The sequence below is a fragment of the Lepisosteus oculatus genome, chromosome 1 (assembly GCF_040954835.1).
Source record: "Lepisosteus oculatus isolate fLepOcu1 chromosome 1, fLepOcu1.hap2, whole genome shotgun sequence".
Classification (NCBI taxonomy): Eukaryota; Metazoa; Chordata; class Actinopteri; order Semionotiformes; family Lepisosteidae; genus Lepisosteus; species Lepisosteus oculatus.
The window spans coordinates 35,864,814-35,883,686 of record NC_090696.1 but is presented as its reverse complement, the minus strand read 5'-3'; the positions used below and the strand labels follow the sequence as shown (position 1 = coordinate 35,883,686).

Sequence of the window (18,873 nt, the reverse complement as noted above, 5' to 3'; positions counted from 1 at the left end):
AATAAAGCTGATGAAAACAACAGGAAAGAATTATGGGCTCATTCAGTGCCAGGTTTGTTTTAAACTGAACATTTATGCAACTAAATTCAAATCCACTCCTTCACATCTCAGCTGGCTTTGCTTACGGTTTTTGCTGGAGCAGAGATCGTCGTATTTTAACAATCAGGCGCTGTCTTGTTTCTTACCAGGTTTTTCCATTGTGATAACATCAGTTTGGCCATATCTTCAAAAGGTTAGTGCAATGCTGAACTTTTTGGCTTACTGTTTGTGGAGTTAGCTTTCAATATCCTGACTTTTATGAGCTGTAAGGAGGACAAATGTAGGATGTGTTCCAGCTGTATTTCGTAGGGGGCTGAAGACACAGAAAAGTAATGAAGCTCTTACAGTCTTGCTGCATGAAATTATACTCATTCTTGTGCCATTTATGCAGGCTACTGATTTGGCTGTTAATCAGTCTTTTTTATCTTACTATATTTTTTTATCTGACTATCTTTTATCTTACTTTTTTAATCTTAGCAACACAATTATTGTATTTTAGCAATTGTACAGCATTATTATTGTGAGGTTATATATTCTCTGTACACCAGTAGTAAAAGTATAATCACTTTTAGTGTAAAAGGGTATGCATTTTTAGTATAAATGGTAACTTACAAACAGGTGCAGTAATTGGAAAATAACAGCAGAAATGTGCACATAATACTACTTTTAGGATTTTTAGAATCCTCTTAGATATTCTAAAGCTGAGATTTTCCTGTTAAATGAAAGTTATTCAGAGAAAATACAGTATGTAAAAGGTTAGTGGAAATTTAGATAAAATACTTTTGTCATGGAAAAAGCTAAAATACAAAATATTGTATATAGTTTGTAGGAGCTTCTGAGAGACATTTCTTCGTCTAAAATGTATTGGCATTGAAGGGCAACAGTCAATGTTATATTGCGTGATGTTTTCGAGTTGGTATATAGTTTTTCAGTAGAAAAACTAATTTTTACCCTGGATGATTCAAGGGTCTCTCTGATCTTTTCTGCAGGTGAGCACTAAAATAAAACTTGACATTTTCTGTTGTTGCAGTCTTTCAAACCATAGCTACTGGATAGCAGGCAAATGGAGAACTAAGGGAATTTTTGGAAAAGGCAGAAGATATCAGTTTTTTAAAAATCACTGTACTCAACCACAGTACCGCTCTATATTTAAAATGGATAAGTCAAAATGAAACAGTCGCCTCTTACAGAAAGGACCTGCTGTAGAATAATGGAAGCTTTTAATTCCTAGTAGCTGTTTCACCCTGCAGCAACTAAGGTTGCTGCTGGGAGAGGTGTTAGTGGGGCCAGCAGGGGCGCTTGCCCTGCAGTCTGTGTGGGTCCTAATGCTCCAGTATAGTGATGGGACACTAAACTGTAAAAAGGCACTGTCCTTCAGATGAGACATAAAACCGAGGTCCTGATTCTCTGTGCTCATTAAAAATCCCAGGGTGTTTCTCGAAAAGAGTAGGGTTATAATCCTGGCGTCCTGGTTGAATTTCTCCCTGGCCTTTACCAATCATGGCCACCTAATAATCCCCATTTCTGAACTGACTTCATTTCTCTGCTCTCCTCCCCACTGATAGCTGATGTGTGGTGAGCGTTCTGGCTCACTATGGCTGCTGTCGCATCATCCAGGTGGGGCTGCACATTGGTGGTGCTGGAGGGAGAAACCCCATTACTTGTAATGTGCTTTGAGTGCAGTAGAAGTGTAAGCAATTATTATGGTTGTTGTTATTAAATGTAGTATGGTGTTCTTCAGCTATCCCTGCAACATTTTTTCTCTTCTGTTATTCCATGTGATCCTCAGATTGACGACAGTGCTGATGCCAGTTTCCTGGGCTGGATTGTGGCAGCGTACAGTCTTGGGCAGATGGTGGCATCCCCTCTGTTTGGCCTGTGGTCCAATCACAGACCCAGGAGAGAGCCTATCATAATCTCCATAATAATCAATGTGGCAGCCAACATCCTGTACGCTTATGTGCACCTGCCCACTTCACACAACAAGTACTACATGCTAATAGCTAGAGCCTTCGTGGGCTTCGGAGCAGGTAACTGATTGTAGTGATATTGTTCTGGGAATCCCAGTGTTTCACATATTGCATATGGCAATGAACCAGTAATGATTATTTCTAATCAAAGCAGCAAAATTAAATTTTTCGATATTTTTAAAATGGTCTTAACATACAGTCTTTGTGAAGGCTGCTTTTCTTAAAATCTGCCATCTAAAACTGTTTGGTTGATTGAAGCCCCAACTCTTCCACCCAAAAAAACATATGTCCCTAAATGATTTAATAGAATGCTTCACCATGTCTCTAGAAATCCATAATGTCTTTCACAATATTTTAAACTGATTCTTTGTCTAACCAGTTGGAACTTTTAATGCGTACCGCACTGTATGTCATTATTTCAAGACTACAACATGATACAGAAATAAACATTTGCAGAATGAAATGCTGTAAACCAAATGTAAATTCTGAATAATATATGTACTAGTGCTAATTTTAAATAACTTGAAAATCAGAACACGTCCTTAAATTTCTCTTTTAATTGTAATATACCCATTCCTCCAGGCTTTGTTCTGGACCTAAACAGAACGTGATAAGAGTCCTTCGTTTCATAGTTTTTTCTCCTTTCTTTTCTGAAGGGAATGTGGCCGTTGTGAGATCTTATGTTGCTGGGGCGACGTCTCTCAAGGAGAGAACCAGTGCGATGGCAAACATGAGTGCCTGCCAAGCCTTAGGGTTCATATTGGGTCCAGGTAGGGTTCTTCCCAGACTTCTTTCTCAAGTGTCTGTACAGCATGTGTTCATCTTCATCAGAGGACCTGGTGCCATTGTGCTGGGGCATCTGACCGATAAACAAGCAGCCTGGAAGTCAGACACAAAAAAGGCATTCCTTTCATTGACTTATTCCTTTTATTGATCATACAATTCAACCAGTGGGAATTAAAGAAGAAAACAGAAATTGGTGCCAATGTGTGGGTGTCAAAATTGGCTCTGTTCTCAAATTAATTTCTCTACAAATTGAGTTATGTGAATTTTATTTCTGATCTCTTTTCAAAATTCACAGCGTTTTTATCTGATATAAAGCATTTCACATCTGATATGTATGGAAGCCCGTCTCCGCCAGGGAGTAAAAAAAAAAAACGCGCTATGGTATCTCAGAATTGCGACTTAGTATCTCAGAATTGCGACTTAGCAACTCAGAATTCCGACTAAGTAAGTCGGAATTCCGACTTAGTATCTCAGAATTCCGACTTAGCAACTCAGAATTCCGACTTTATATCTCACATTTGCAACTTCGAAAAAGCCATATTTCATTGTCTGTCCTTTTGTTATTGTAACGGATTCGGGTTCTAGGGCTTGTGCTCTCGCCGCTCCCACCCTAGTTCGTGCCTCGCTGCACTGGCTCAAACCTGAGTCTTGCCAGCTGAGCTAAAGAAGACCTTCTTTTTTAAGTACAAAAGGACATACAATGGAAATACATAAAAAGTATGTTTCAGCTTTTATAATTGTGAATTCTTCTGGATGTGAAGTGCCTATTTCTGTATCTTATTTCATATTCTGTCTACGTAAATAAAAACTATTTTTAAAAAGTCCACCGTCCACTATTCCATCCGGGTACTATGGAAGCCTCACTGGCGGAAATGGGATTCTATAAAAATTAGTGTAATTAATTTGATTTTTATCAGGGCACTGTACAGGACAAGTCTTCAGGCTTCTAGATCCTATGATCCTGTACGATTCAAGAAAATAGTGTAACGGAACGGCCGACATACAGGTTGTACGATCTGGTAGCAGTACACCACCCTCCCCCTGCGCATAACAGGGATGCTGGCCGCCAGGGTTAAAGAAAGTGTTCTTAAAGAAAGTGAGCCAGTGCAGCGAGGCACGAACTAGGGTGGGAGCGGCGAGGGCACAAGCCCTAGAACCCGAATCCGTTACAATAACAAAAGGACAGACAATGAAATATGGTTATTTCGAAGTCGCAAATGTGAGATGCTAAGTCGCAATTCTGAGTTGCTAAGTCGTAATTCTGAGATACCATAATGCGTTTTTTTTTTACTCCCTGGCGGAAACGGGCTTCCATAGATATGACCTATTACATTTTAACTTTTTTTTTTCTATGTCTGTAAGCTGTTAAAACATTTTTGATCTTGGTATTTATCTTTGCATATGAACAACTTTATTGAAGCTTATTAATGTTCTACTCTTTGCCGCTAACTTTTATCCATTTTTTGTCCCACTGGAACTGCATTCGATACCATCTTGCTGTGTGGAGTAGAGAGAGCAGTTGTTATTACTGGAAGTTCTTTGTTCCGTTTTAAATATTAACTGAATAATAGTTTGTTCAAAGTGGGTATTTTTCCCTCTTCTCATCTGGCACTTGGCAGGGCCCTTCCATTTCCGTTTCATTTTAGTGTCTCTGTGTGACCACTGCTTTCTTATGCTTATGGCATCGCTTTTCATTCCTCTGCTGATGACAACCAGATTTGTAATGACTTAACTGATCAAGAATATACATGTGGATGTTTGGCCACCATGTGTGGCCAGTGTAATCTGTTTGCCCTATGGCATAGAATCTACCTGCATCTGGAATTCTGCAGGAGGGATACAGCGCCATTCTTCCATGAGAGAGCCTGGGTGACTCAGTCACAGGCATCTTTCCAGAATATCCCATAAATGCCATAAATGTTCAGTTCTAGTGACTGAGAAGAGCGTAACAGCAGTGCTGTGCTCATCAAACCCCTAGGTGACCACGTGCTCTTGCCATTGTCATCCAGGAAAACACCTCTCCCAGCAGGAAAGAAATGCTGCAAGACAGGGTGAAAACGATCAGTCAGTACCATTAAGTAGCATTTAGTTCTGACCACGCCTTCTAAGGGAATTAACGTACCCAATCCATGCCAGGAGCAACCATTTCAAACAATAGAAGCTGTACATTTCTGACACATGCTTTACTCCAGGTTGCGGAGGAATTCTGCCCCATTCCTTTATAGACGTCACTTGTATGTCTGAAGCGACATTGCCATGTGGGCAACGCCCACATGTTCTGACGTCATTGTGGTTGGTAGTTTCCTCATAGCCAATGTTTATAAACCGCCCAGCAACTGGGAACACAAGTGCTGCCTTCCCTTCCCCAGCCAGCCGTCTTTGTGGGAGACTTTAACACACATCATCCAGACTGGGATTTCCCAGCACCAGAAACTGATGGCGAGGTAGTTGTAGACTGGGCATCAAGAAATGGCCTGGCACTTGTTCATGACCCCAAACAATGAGAGGCATTCTATTCAGCTGGAAGGAAGAAGGACTGCTCTCCTGACCTGTGATGGGTGAGCTCTCTACTTGGAGCACCCTTCCCTACATAGAGCCATGTCCTGTTTTTCGACTTCTCCAGTCGAAAAGTGCCTTCAATACTATCCAGCCCTTACTCCTAAGGAGAAAGCTGGAGGAGATGCAAGTCAGTGCCTCCGTGATCTCATGGATCACTGACTATCTGACAGGCAGACCACAGTCTGTGTGTCTGAACAGGTAGTAAGTAACACAGGGGCTCCTCATGGAACACTTATTTCTCCATTCCTTTTCACCCTCTATACTTCGGACTTTAAATACAACTCAAAGTCATGCCACCTGCAGAAGTTCTCAGATGACTCTGCAATTGTGGGATGTATCAGGGGTGAGCAGGAGGGGGAGTACAGAGGACTGGTCAGCAGCTTTGTGGGGTGGTGTGGAGAGAACCACCTGCAAGTGAACATGGCAAAGATGAAGGAGCTGGTGGTAGATTTCAGGAGGAAAAGGGTCAAACCTACTCCTGTCTACATCCATGGGAGTAGTGCAGAGATGGTGGACTCGTACAAGTACCTGGGAGTGCATATCGACTATAGACTGGAATGATCTAAGAACATCAAGGCCATTTACAATTTAGAAGTTTCAGGTCATTCATTGTGTGTAGTAAGATGCTACATATGTTCTATCAGTGGCGAGCGCCATTTCCTATGCAGTGGTATGCTGGGGTTCTGGGATTAGAGCAGGGAATTCTAACAGGCTGAACAAGCTCATCAGAAGAGCAAGCTTTGTCATTGGGTCTGGTCTGGACCCCCTGGAGGTAGTGGCTGAGAGGAGAATGGTGTCCAAACTAGAGGCTTTCACGGACAACGTCTCCCATCCCCTCTATGACATGCTTGTAGAAATGAAGAGCACGTTCAGCAATAGACTGATCCATCCATGGTGCGACAGGGAGCGCTACAGGAGGTCATTCTTGCCTTCTGCCATAAGACTGTACAACGCATCCACCTTGCGTCTGGGCAGAGGCAACATTGACAGTGACCTGTTTCTGGACTGAAGAGTAAACTGCTACATCTGTTCTTTTTCTTTTTCCCGTTTACAACCGTTTTTGTGCAATATATGCCAGGGACTTGCACAATATAAATATAAATGTATTGCACAATACAACTTTTTGTGTACTGTTCTGTTCTGGTTTGTTCTTTGTGTGTTCTGGACTGTGAGTAACTCTTCTTAGTGCACTTCTCACTGTACTGATTTTATTGTATGTATTGTATTATTATTATTGTATCATTCATTACACTGTTGCTGTGTTGTCTGTGTTAAGCTGCTGTTGCACTGCAATTTCCCTCACGGGATCAATAAAATATCTATCTAGATAATTTCCCACCCAGCCAACACCTCTAACCACGCAGGCCTATGCATCCCAATTGTCAACAGCCCAAAATAGATCAGGTGAATCCTAAAAAGAGCGTACTGGAACAAGTACAGTGAAACTCTTTGAGTGCAGCATTCCAGCAATTTCACTGCAAGATATCACTGTAGATGTCGCATACAGCAGGCTCTGTGGTGCTGTCTACGAAGCTGCCTGCTCCTCAATCCCACGTGGCTGTCAATCCATTCACATCCAATGACTGGACAATGAGAACGCAGCCCTTTTAATGGAATATGAAGCAACAGGAGACCCAGAGATAGCAGATCGTCTTATCAAGTCCCTTAACGCGGTGCACAGGCCTAAGTGGGAGGAGATCTCAATCACAGATCTCAATTTTACCTGCTCCATCAGGAAGTGCTGGAGCCTAATATGCTGGCATGGAGCTGTTCAAAAGCCACCCATAACAATCCTATGCCACTCCTTTGTCACTTACAAGCAGGTCTCCAGCCCTCTGCTTGCTATTGCCAAAGCACCCTTGGACAAAAATGCCAAAAGCAGAGTGAGGGGTGTATTAACACAGACCATCTGACCCACAGAAGTAACACAAGCACTGCCCCTTTTGAAGTCACAGAACTATACAGTTTTTCTGCGGGACTTGAAGTACTGCAGAACAGCAGGAGACACCATGTGTTTTAAAACCAGAGTTTATAAAACACCTCAAAGCCATAAGCTCTCATCTGGCTGACCCAGTTCTATGCACTCGCCATGATCTCCAACACCATCCCAAAGATGATGATGAGCAAAGCTTGGCACCATACCTAAACCTGGAAAAGTCCCCAAGGTTTCATCCAGCTATCTATCTATCCCAATTTCCTTCAGGTCAGTCCCATACAAAATCCTCCAGCGCCTCATTTTCCAATGCATAACACCAGTTGGAGAAGTCCTCAGTGTGTCCACCAACACAAACCCCCAGTTTCAACACCTTGAGCCAGGTCCTAAATGAGGACATATTACTGCAGCACAACTCAAACCAAGCCCTGCAAAAACATTATCCAGTCTCTTCCACTTCTAAAAAGCAAAAGCAACAACAGCTCAACATTCAGATGAACAATCAGAAATTGCAGCACCATGCTTTTCCTTTTGCCTTGGAGGGACTCTAGACAGGATGCTTATCTTCTGGGAGCACTTACTGTAAAGACGACAGCAGCCAAGGTCAAAACAAGGAAACACAGTCTGATCTCTAAACTTGCTGATAGTCTATATGACTCTGCCTCTACCATCCTCAGTCATTGGCATTCAGAGCAGCAGTATACTGTGCTCTTCTCTGGTCCAGATTATCACTTACAGAGTAGACACCCAGCTGAATGCCACCATGTATATCAGCACTGGAACTCTACAGTCCACTTCACCTTAAGAAGGCTCTTGTCTTCTCTTTTCAGCATAGAATAAACCTTTACTTGTTCAGGTGCAGTCTACGCATGCTGACGCAGCTACCTACTTGAGTTCTGAATGTGCTGCAACGTGTTTTTAGGAATTCACTATCACTTACTGTAATACAAAACTCAAGGCCTGAAAAACCAAATACCATCATCAACATGCCATCCAACATCCAGCGTCCCTGTGTGGGGGGAAAAAGTCAACTCCTCCTTAGATTCAGTAATTGGTTGCATCACCTATTAACTGTAATAACTGCAACCAAATGCTTCCTGTAATTAGTGAACAGACTCTCACCATCGCTGTTTGGGAATTTTGGCCCATTTCTCAATGATAAACTCCTTCAACTCAATGACATTTGAGGGCTGCCTCGCACGAACTGCTGGTTTCAGGCCCTGCCACTACATTTCTATGTGGTTTAGGTCTGGACTTTGACTCAGCCATTCCAAATGTGATGGTTCAAGCCACGGCTTTGGCCAGGGCCTGCTCTGGGAGTGAATATTGGACACATCTGGTTTCATTGCCTAATTAGTGCCCTTTGTGACGAGCACCTATGGAGGAAAAAGAACCGATGTGATCTGTCACATTGCATAGGATTAACTAAAGTTATATTAGCAGCCAGGTGGCCTTAGGCTAGGGGTCTGTGTCTAGGTTTATGCAGTGCAGGGTGAGAGTGTGGTGGTAGGTAGTTTAGATAATGGGAATAACTATATATCTCCTATATATCTAGGGAATCTTAATGTGAAAGGGCTAAGCCAGGTAACATGCAGCAGAACTGCTCTCTGGAGACCTGGAACATTAGTCTTCCATAGAGGGGAAGCCTGACTGTGAAGGGGAAAGCCAGCTTATGTGTGTCAAGGTGTTCCAGGACAGGAGAATGAAAAGTTTACTTTTTTTTTTAGTGGAGAGTCCTTTTTGGAGCAATTGGGTTCTCTGGCCATAGAACATTCCTCCAAAACTCTGGATAATGATTCAGATGATCAGATGTTTTTTGTTAAACTTAATCATTCTTGAACATTAGCCAAGACAAGGGAGGACTGCAGGTCCCTGGATATTGTTCTGGTGTTTTGTTTTACATCCTGCAGCACTCTTTGAGTGATTTATTGGTAGGATGTCTGCTCTTGGACCCACATTAAGCTCAGAGAACATTGTGTGGCAGAAATATGCACAAATTCAAATAATCTGAAAGGGTCCAAATACATTTTCCTGGAAAACATGGTACAATGTAATGAGGAGGAAATTGGACATCTTCACAGCAGTGTTAACAATGACCCAGTTTAATTAGGATGCCACAAGTTTTGACCTGTGTACTTGGATTGATTGATTCCAAGACCATCAGTAGTTAAACTAAAGTTGACAAGGAGAGCCAATCAGCACTGTGTCAGTCTTGTAGAGTTCAAATATGGATGAATCACTTTCTTGTACTTTTTACATCATTCAAGTGCTGTGACAAGGCAGATGCAGGTAGAGAAAAAAAAATGGAAACACCCCAGTAAAGGAGAGGCACCAAGATCATTTAAAATAAGGCCTTCCACACTGATTTCTTATGTGTTAATTGAGGGCAGAATTGAAAATATGTGAAACCAAGAATATGAAGCACTAATTTACCCAAAGAGTTGTGGGAGTATGGAACAAGTTACTCATCTGTGTTTTGAAAATACCCTGGCATGTTGCAGTGTTGCAATCATCTGTCGCTGTGAACATCTGTCTCAGCTTGGGTTGACAACTCTTTGGCCTGAATCTGAATCAATAAGATGTTCCCCTAGAATTCCTTTAATCACCTTTTTCAAAATTATTTTTTAAATCCTGCTAAGCATTTTACCAGAAGATTTAGAATGTGGCTCAACAGTGCTATGCTTACTTTCCGGTGATGAGCACTTAAATGCACCTTAACCTTAAATGCTGATTCCAAGTTTTCCATTCTAGTATTGTTCTGTTTTCCAGCTTTACAGGCATGTTTGTCTTTTATTGGAGAGACTGGCGTGTCCTGGGACCTTATTGCTCTGCAGTTCAACATGTACACCTCACCCGCCTTGCTGGGTGCGCTGTTGGGTGTTGTAAATATTCTTCTTGTGGTCTTCGTGTTAAGGTAAGCCAGTAAACAGTTACAAAGTTATGATAAAGAACAGCTCTGTCGATCCGTTTTTAGTTTTCTATTGTTCCAGAGACCCATGGTTAGCTTTTCCTTTGGATTAGCGAGGATGCAATAGTTTTACAACACAGCTTTTCCATCTCAGAACAAAACATGTTTGGATTTTGTGTGTAAATTCCTAGTGGGGTTGACGGTTTCTGCCCTGCTCCCAAGCCTAGACTTGGCTCAGAAATGAGAACTGCAGTGTGGTATTGTGTTCACAGTATGGAAATCTGAAATGAAGCCTTGAGACTGTTTTCCAATGTTTGTTTGTTTCTAGGGAACATCATGTGGATGACTATGGGAGATGCATTAACCCCATCAACTGTGTCCCAGAAGGTATTTGAAAATGAAGGATTTAAAATAACTGTTCGTAATGATGTTTTCTCTTTTGAGGCTTTAAGAAATAAAAAAAAAATAGTTTGGAGAGTGGCTGGCCACAGGGTGAATCATACATTCATACTTTCCAAGTAGTTCTGGTAGTTCTGTTCTCTAATCCTGCTGTATGATAAAGAAGACTGAATTTCTTTATTCATTCTGCCAAGTTTTTTTGCATCACCAGAGCTACTAGCTACTTTTCTTGTGCCCTGAGCAGTGTCCAGACAGAATCTGAAATCTGAAATTCATTTCCAAAGAACTTACCACTATACAGTTATTTGCTATAAAGGTGCTATTGGATTTTCTTATCCCATTTCAGGCGTAAAGTAACAGTAATCTAATTGATGTTTGTATAGACTGCTATAACTGCAAAGGCTGACAGAAGTGGTTGTTGTTTCAAGCAACAGCTCCCAAAACATTTTTTCACTTGCAAGTCATTGTGGTCTAGTGGTGGAGGTCTGATTGAAGGAGCTGCCCTTGTCTCAGACACAGTCACGTCTTGTCATTCAGAGAGAGAGAGCACGACAGGGGAATCCAGTGGCAGTATTGACCAAGTTGCCGTGGTGACGTTAAATGTCCTGTTCTTCGTCTTCCTTTTCATTTTTGCAGTCTTTGAAACGTAAGTTTTTCTCACACTTACTGTTATTTTTCATCCACCAATACCTACTAACCTTTTTTGCTGTGTATTTTTAAATGAATTGTCGTGTTATAGAGTTTACTTACAGTAATATTTTTTATGTTCTGTTCAACTGTACTCTAAATCTTTCCCTCCCCTTTACTTTGTGTGAGGTTAATCAGTACTGATTTCCTGTCTCTGTATTCTAGGATAGCCACACCCTTATCCATGGATATGTTTGCCTGGACAAGGACAGAAGCTGTGCTGTACAACGGCATCATATTGGCATGCATTGGGTTTGAATCCATCCTGGTGTTCCTTGCCGTGAAGGTGATTTCCCCAAGGTAATTTGAAGGTTAATGTTTGTATACTGTGTGCCTCTTTAGTTATTCTGTTAGTCCAGTTACAAGGTTTGAGTATCCACACAACAAAATTTCCGTGGGCGGCTTCCACTTTAAAATGTTTAAGCTACAGCACGTTGAAACAGGACACACACGACCTCTTCAGGAGTTTCAGATTATTGCAGTCGCAGGTACTGTACCTAGAGGGAAAATAACATGCACCATACTGTAATTTGTGAACATTTTGATATAAAGCGGATATCTTTTGGGGTACCATTGTACTTATGCAGTGACTTTGTAATTAAAGGCTTTTAGGTCATTTAAAAAAATGTTAATTGGATTAGCAGTACAAAGTTAATTGGTGAGCTGATGAGTCCATTTCATGAGATTTTCATAATTTGTCATGAAAGGCTTTGAGCTTTCCCAGCATGAACTGTTTTACCTCCTCCCTCCAACCAATCAGTGTCCTTGCTGGTGCTCCTTGGCTAAGTCCAGTGGGTTTTGGGAGTCTGGAACAAGCTACCTTGCCATGTTGTCGAAGCCGATACTCTGGCTTCTGTCAAGAAACTGCTGCATGACATTTTTCATTAATCAATTATTAATCATTAATCAGTGAGTCATTAATCAGAATCAGTTTTAACTACCAGAGTGGTAAGATGGGCCCAATGGCTTCTTCGCTTTGCAAACTTTATCAACATTCTTCTTCAGTTAATCCTAGTGAGGGAGTCCCTATCTCTTGACTCCATTGCCAGGTTGTTGTTCCATCCGGCCTAAAGGGTTAAATCCAGATCTGTATTTCAAGCTGTTTGTGCACTAAATCTCTGTACTGGGGGCAGCCCAAAGCTCTTGAATGAGAAGTCAAAAACAGAAAAGGGCAAGTATAGCTGATTTCTGGCAGCTCACTTTGCACTAAAAAACAATTTTGGTGTAAAACTAATGCGAAGGATGTGTTTTTGTTTTCAGAATTGGTGACCGTTTAGTTCTTCTTGGGGGAACAGTGCTCATTTTTTGCGGGTTCTTCATTTTGCTACCCTGGGGGAACCAGTTTCCTCAGATTCAATGGACAGGTAAGATTCAGACATCCAGAAAATAGATTCCAGTTGTATTTGTGAACCGCATAGCAAACCTGGTGACTCTTGAGATAGTAAGAAATGTGAAGATTTAAGAAGACTGTCTCAAAACTGTGTGAAGTCGAACCCACTGCACTCTCCCATGAAAGAAGTTATGAGACAATTTTCTTAAATCTACATATTTATTACTATCTCAACAGTCACCAATTTAATTTAGTTAATAAAAGTTTAAATTTTTCTTGGATGGAAGTACAAAGTGTCTCTCGGTTTCAAGGTTTTGAGCACAGGATGAGCTCCGTGGCCCAGATATTGTGTGATCGAGAGAGTCATGTCACTAGCCGACTGTGACTGCGATTGCTGAAGATGTGGCGCACATTTGGGTTTTGTTTAGTCGGCCCGGGCTCTCACAGGATCGGTGACTCCTGATTCTGTGAGAGCCCAGGCCGACTAAAGAATCCCGCAGGCTGTGCTCAGGACCAGCTCCTGAGAGGCACTGTGGACCTGTGGCAGGTCGCAACACGAATGTCTTGAACGATAGGAAGAACTTGTCTGCCCTTGTCAGTCTCCCCATGTAGTGCAGGAGTCAAGACTCACAGAAATACTTGGCAGTTTGAGATGTGGGGAGTCTGATTCCAAGTGGAAATGTAAAAGAAAAAACAGCGTTTAAGAATCCTTTTTCACACTGAGATGTTGTGCTGTATCTTCTGTGTGAAAATATCTCAGCTTGTTTTCTGCAACTCTCCCACTCATATTTTTATTTTACTTATACAATAAAAATAAATCATCCGTAGAGCTCATAGAGGAAAACCATTTGTAGCTAAAGTCGACCTTTTAGAAGAATGACTTTATCATCACAGCAGTCATTACAGATACCACAGGCTCTTAAAGAACGAGGAGTATTTTTTTCTTATTACTAACTGCTTCTTGCTGAAACATAAAGAGGGCTGTGGTAAATAACGACCTTAAATCCATGTGGTCTGGAAGGAAAAAAAAATGACAGAATTGTTGTGAAACAATTTAGAGAAGCAGATTTTGCTGTTTTGTAATAAACGACCTGACATTCTGTTACATGACTGAAATTATACAGTAAGTATTATTGTAGTATCTATTTTATACCTTAGAGGTCATATGTACTGTATCTAAATACAAACAGCTCGGCTGTGCAACAGCAAAGAAAACCAGGCTATAAGGGGGAATGACAGGACAGCTCTTCTAACAACCACCAAGATAGTGCTGGACCAGTGTGGTTCAAGAGTGCAACAGTTCACTACAGTTCACAATGCCTCACATTCTGGTTCTGTGAGGTAAGAATAAAGGATGTCTAGTATTTTAGAAAAGTTCCAGATCCCCTAGCTAACTGAAGAAGAATTCGTTTACCAAAAAGAGTTTTTGTTCATTTACAGCTGTTAAGAATGTTCTGGAATGTTGTGGTGTTGGTGGGCTGATATCCAGTTTAAAAGTAGAACATTTCCCTGCTGTAGACATGAATTTCTGTCCTCACCCACCTGCTCAGCTTTAAAACATGTCAAGGGTCAATCACAGTGCCTGTAATCCATCCGTATTTTACCAGAGAGCTGCTAATTCACGGCACCCCAGAAACCTGTCCCTATCCCAGTTTATCACAGGGCGCAAGATGAAATGCACAATTTAGACAACAGTTATCCTAGGCAGTGCGTCCCTAATACGTGGGACAAACCTGGAGCATCTGGGAAACCCACACAAACATTCCAACCCACAGCTTTGAATCCAGCATCACTAGAATGTTACATTTACCAGGATGTGTAGGTGTTAAGTACAGACTTCAAACTGGAGTCCTCATGAACTCTTTCATGCTTTTTTTCTCCCTTTCTGTTCTTTTTGGTGACCACAGATCTCCAGAACAGCTCCAGCGCTGGGTCATTACAAGGTGGCTTCAGCTCAGTCCCCCCTGTGCCTTCAAACTCCTCAGTTGAGCCCACGGGCTGCCCATCCGAGCAGACCTGGTGTCTGTACACGCCAGTCATCCACCTGGCGCAGTACATCACCTCCGACTTCCTCATCGGAATGGGCTACCCTGTCTGCAACGTGATGTCCTACACACTCTACTCCAAAATCCTTGGGTCCAAGCCACAGGTCAGATCTCCACCCCGGCCCATGTATCTCATAAGCAACAAATTCTCATCCAAGTTCCGGGACGTGAAGAATGACAAAGCATTATGCTTTTAAAACGGAAAGCAGAAAAGGAATACTGTGATTTGCTTACACGAATGAGGTTGTTTTATTTTAAAACATTATGTGGTGGTGATTCGGTTTATTTCAAGTCAGTAGATCACAAGGCTATATCAAAGTCCTAAAATTAGCAAAACATACAGTACGTCTTTGAAGTTGCTATTTCAGACCACTGAAGTATCTCTTCAATCAAATAAGAATAACAAAGCACTTGTACTAAAGTTCGAGATTCCAAAGAAACATTAATGTAAGGTTTAATCTACTTGCCTTGTCAGGGTGACAGAAAGACTTTGAGAGATCTTGTATGAGATGTGGTCATTTGGGGAGACGTCATTAAAGGAGTATCGCAGAATCTGTATCAGGACCACTGCTCTTGCTAATGTATATCAGAGAACTAGATGCTGGGATAGCAAGTAAACTAGTCAAGTTCACATATAATACCAAAAGAGAAGTATTACCAAAACAGGGGAAGTGCATTTATAATGGCAAATATGTGGAACTTCTTTACACAAGGCGTAGTGGGGAAAAAGCTTTTTTTGAAATTGATACCCTGGTTTCTTTGAATCTGTCAGATCAATTAGCTGCTAAAATTAAATTTGAGCTAAATGGCCAATTGGCTGCCTCTTGTATGCAAACTTTGATTTATGCTCATTTTTAAACACTATATTGTAACTTATTCATGAGGTCTTGTATTCAGCAGTGGTCCATGTGAGCAGCAGTTTCAGAGCTGCAAAAGAACAAGTGGAAGATAAGTCCTTGCTGAAAAGTACAGCCAAAACACAGATTTTAGAACCTGGTGTGGATTCACAGCCAAAACATTTAATTTTTCTTTTCAGTACAGAATTAACCTCTACTTGTTCTGTATTATTCAACATTCTGTTTACAGTGGTGAAATACCAACTTCTTGCACTGAGAGTGATAATTTGCAGATAAACTGTGGCCTTAAGGAAGCAGTTCATTAACTGTCCATTGGGAGGAGTTGAAGAGTAATTTGAGAGTGACTAACATGAGAGATGCTGAAGTATATACTACTGTATGTTAATGTTTTGAATCCTCAGGTTTTTGCTGTGCCTCAGAGTCTTACCTTAAGGATGTTATTGTGATGACTTCTCAAACGGACATTATGACATTCATGATAAAAATTGAGGTTTATTACATCTGTGTGTACAGTGGCTGCAATTTGGGGTTCCCCATGGCTCGGCTCTCTGTAACAGGAGTGTGTATGTGTGTCCACAGGGAGTGTACATGGGCTGGCTGACCGCCTCAGGCAGTGGAGCGCGGACACTGGGCCCTGTTTTCGTCAGTCAGGTGTACACCATCCTGGGACCTCGCTGGGCTTTCAGCCTCGTCTGCGGACTTGTCCTGGCCACCACTGTCCTCCTGGTAGCCACGTATAAAAGACTTATTGCTTTTTCTGTCAGAAGTGGACACATACAAGAATAGCCACCTTTGGACTACTAAGAACATGTTTTCATTTTCCCTGAGCTTGAGCGGGTGACACAGGTGAAGACGTTTGCCCAGGACCATGCATTCCATACTGTGAAGTGGGTAGTGCTGTAGATCATATCCATGCACTTTTATCATTTTATCGACTCCTTTTATCATTTAGCAACAAGATTGATGAAGTTGGAATGTTAAGTGCTGTCTTCAGTAGCGCTGCTTAAGACTCTTAGGCTTTTGCCTTGTTAAACATGCAGTATTGTTATTCCTTTAACACATATTATGGTTCTTCAATCCATCCACTTTCTCAACGCTTCTTCCAATTCCGGGTCATGGGGCAGTGGAAATCTATCCCAGCAAGTATTGGGCACAAGGCAGGATAGGGCACCAGTCCATCACAGGGCTGATTGACACACACTCACACCAGGGCTACTTTTTGCCTGAAGCCAGGTGACCTACCAGTATGTCTTTGGACTGTGGGTGGAAGCCCATGAGAACAGCAGGACAACATACAAGTTCCATGCAAAGTACATGTAATATAACTGCAAATGTGCAATATGTTTGAAAATATAGATAATTCTTAATCTAAAATAGTAAGACACTTATTAGTGACTGAAAATACTGTGCAATTATACATACTAGTTTATGGTTGGACTACAGGGTAATATAAGCAATTTGTTATAACACTGACAACACAAACTACTTATTAAGAGGGTTTATTATGATTCAGATCGTTTTCAGATCAGATTTGCACAGCTCCCTTTTAAGTTATTTTTTCAGTTCTTGTACATTTTAGTTCTATTGCAGTCACCATGCTCTTTCTCTTTACATTTTTGCTTGAGTAGCTAATTTTTGGTTTAGAATTTAAGCGAAAATGTGGTACTGGCACATTCCTTTAAATACACAGAATACTGTATAGTTGAGGTGTCATTGTGCATCTCAGTGCCTGTTCTAACCTGAGACTAACAGGTCATACACTAAATGTGTGAAGGAATGAAGACATACATTATAGGAAAAATATGATTTTTGTTTTACCACACTATCTTCCTACAACTCATTCCTGTACTTCAAAAACTGCCCTTGTTTTCCAATGCTTTTTTTTTCAGATTCATGTTTAGAGAACAACCTGTGGTTCAACCATGGAAACTTAACTTTTTTAGAGTATGGATTTGTATATAGTACAGATAGCATTGTAAATATAAATTAACATAGGAATGTCAGCCAACATGGGAAATTACTGAAAAGCTGCTGTAAATTATCATGCATTAAACCAAAGACTGTATATATAGCATACATTTAGCAACATGTAAATTAATTTAATCAATTTCCTTTCGGGATCAATAAAGTCTTATCTAATCTTTCTTCTTTACATACCCTTAACATGGAAGATTTGATGAAAGTTGAATGCTTTGTGATATGTTTAAACTTTGTACGAGAGGAGAGGGTGATAAAACATTAATGGAATGCACATTTTTAGTAATGGCTTTACTATCTGAACTTTTAAAATTTAACACACAAGGAATTAAAATACAACATAGGTTAGAATTATTCCATGTATTTTATGTGTACATGGTAAAGTAAAGTAAACTTTTTGGAGGAATCTGGTATCATATGGTAGCAGAACTGACTCTGAAAGGGAGTCAGTGCTGTGATCAGAGATACAGTAGTTCCTCAATACTATGGAGTGCCTGAAGAAACTGTGTTTCGGGGGTGGGTCTGTTCAACTCTTATCTACTGTGTTGCGGAAGAAAATATGGCTTGCGTGTCCTAAAAAGATAGCCACCCAGCACTGGTATCCTCCCCATTCCGTTCTGTAACACCAGTGGGTACTTTTATTTCTTGACGTCTTATATACAGTATAGAACATCTACAGTTTGGGTACACAGAGCCATAGACAGGAGGTGTGGCAGCAGACAAGATCAAAGTCCAAAATACTGCTTGCTGATGAGAACCTTTGGGGTACGCCCGCTTGTCTGGGAGGAGGGGAGCATGAGAGAAAATTGTTTTTGTATTGTTTTTCCCACAAAATAAATGCAAACACAAAAAATTATGAAGTGCCTTAAAAGTGAATTTAGTCTAGACATTATACCTGATATACTTATTCAGTGCTCTGAGTGATTCAGTATACAGTTTAATACAAAGGTTTGGGCACCCCTGGCCAAATTACATGTTTTGTTGATTTTCTAAGTAAAGCTTTTGCACGTGCCAGATTTACCATTTTCTTTTTTTTAATCTGTTAAATTCAGCAAATAAATAGTAACTGTGCATTAAAATGTACAGAAATATGTCAAGTTTAAGGTTGTTTACTGCAGAGGTAGTGTTAATTTCTTTACACTTAGAAAATCAACAAAACATAATTGGGCCAGGGGTTCCCAAACCTTTGCATACATCTGTACATGTTTTTAAACCTGCATCAAGATGGGATTGTGCACTCAGGGATATTAAAATCAGAACTTGATAGTGACTCCCATATAACTTCATTTTTTCTAAGTTCTTGGAAAAAAGTGACCAGCATTAAGAATGTGTGAGCTTCAAACTTTTCCAGTTCCTTTCACATTCTTTGGCAAGATGAGGCCT

The 18,873-nt window shown here is 40.9% G+C and overlaps 1 protein-coding gene across 12 annotated transcripts in view; it reads left to right on the top strand.

Annotated features, from left to right (window-relative positions):
• The window catches only part of mfsd8 (major facilitator superfamily domain containing 8), a 63,346-nt gene extending 45,000 nt beyond the window's left edge, over positions 1-18,346 (top strand). For 9 of the 12 annotated variants that reach the window (XM_015344850.2, XM_015344846.2, XM_015344845.2 and 6 more), the window contains 10 exons: positions 189-232; positions 1,829-2,069; positions 2,666-2,779; positions 10,057-10,201; positions 10,524-10,582; positions 11,108-11,240; positions 11,447-11,581; positions 12,542-12,645; positions 14,519-14,760; positions 16,093-18,346. In XM_015344850.2, the coding sequence (XP_015200336.1) occupies positions 189-232; positions 1,829-2,069; positions 2,666-2,779; positions 10,057-10,201; positions 10,524-10,582; positions 11,108-11,240; positions 11,447-11,581; positions 12,542-12,645; positions 14,519-14,760; positions 16,093-16,299 (1,424 nt within the window). In that variant the 3' untranslated portion in view covers positions 16,300-18,346. Of the gene's footprint in view, positions 1-188; positions 233-895; positions 1,730-1,828; positions 2,070-2,665; positions 2,780-10,056; positions 10,202-10,523; positions 10,583-11,107; positions 11,241-11,446; positions 11,582-12,541; positions 12,646-14,518; positions 14,761-16,092 lie in introns of those variants that run through there. The other 3 variants (XM_015344852.2, XM_069189782.1, XM_069189783.1) reach the window with 2 other exon arrangements.
• Positions 18,347-18,873: the final 527 nt, after the last annotated feature.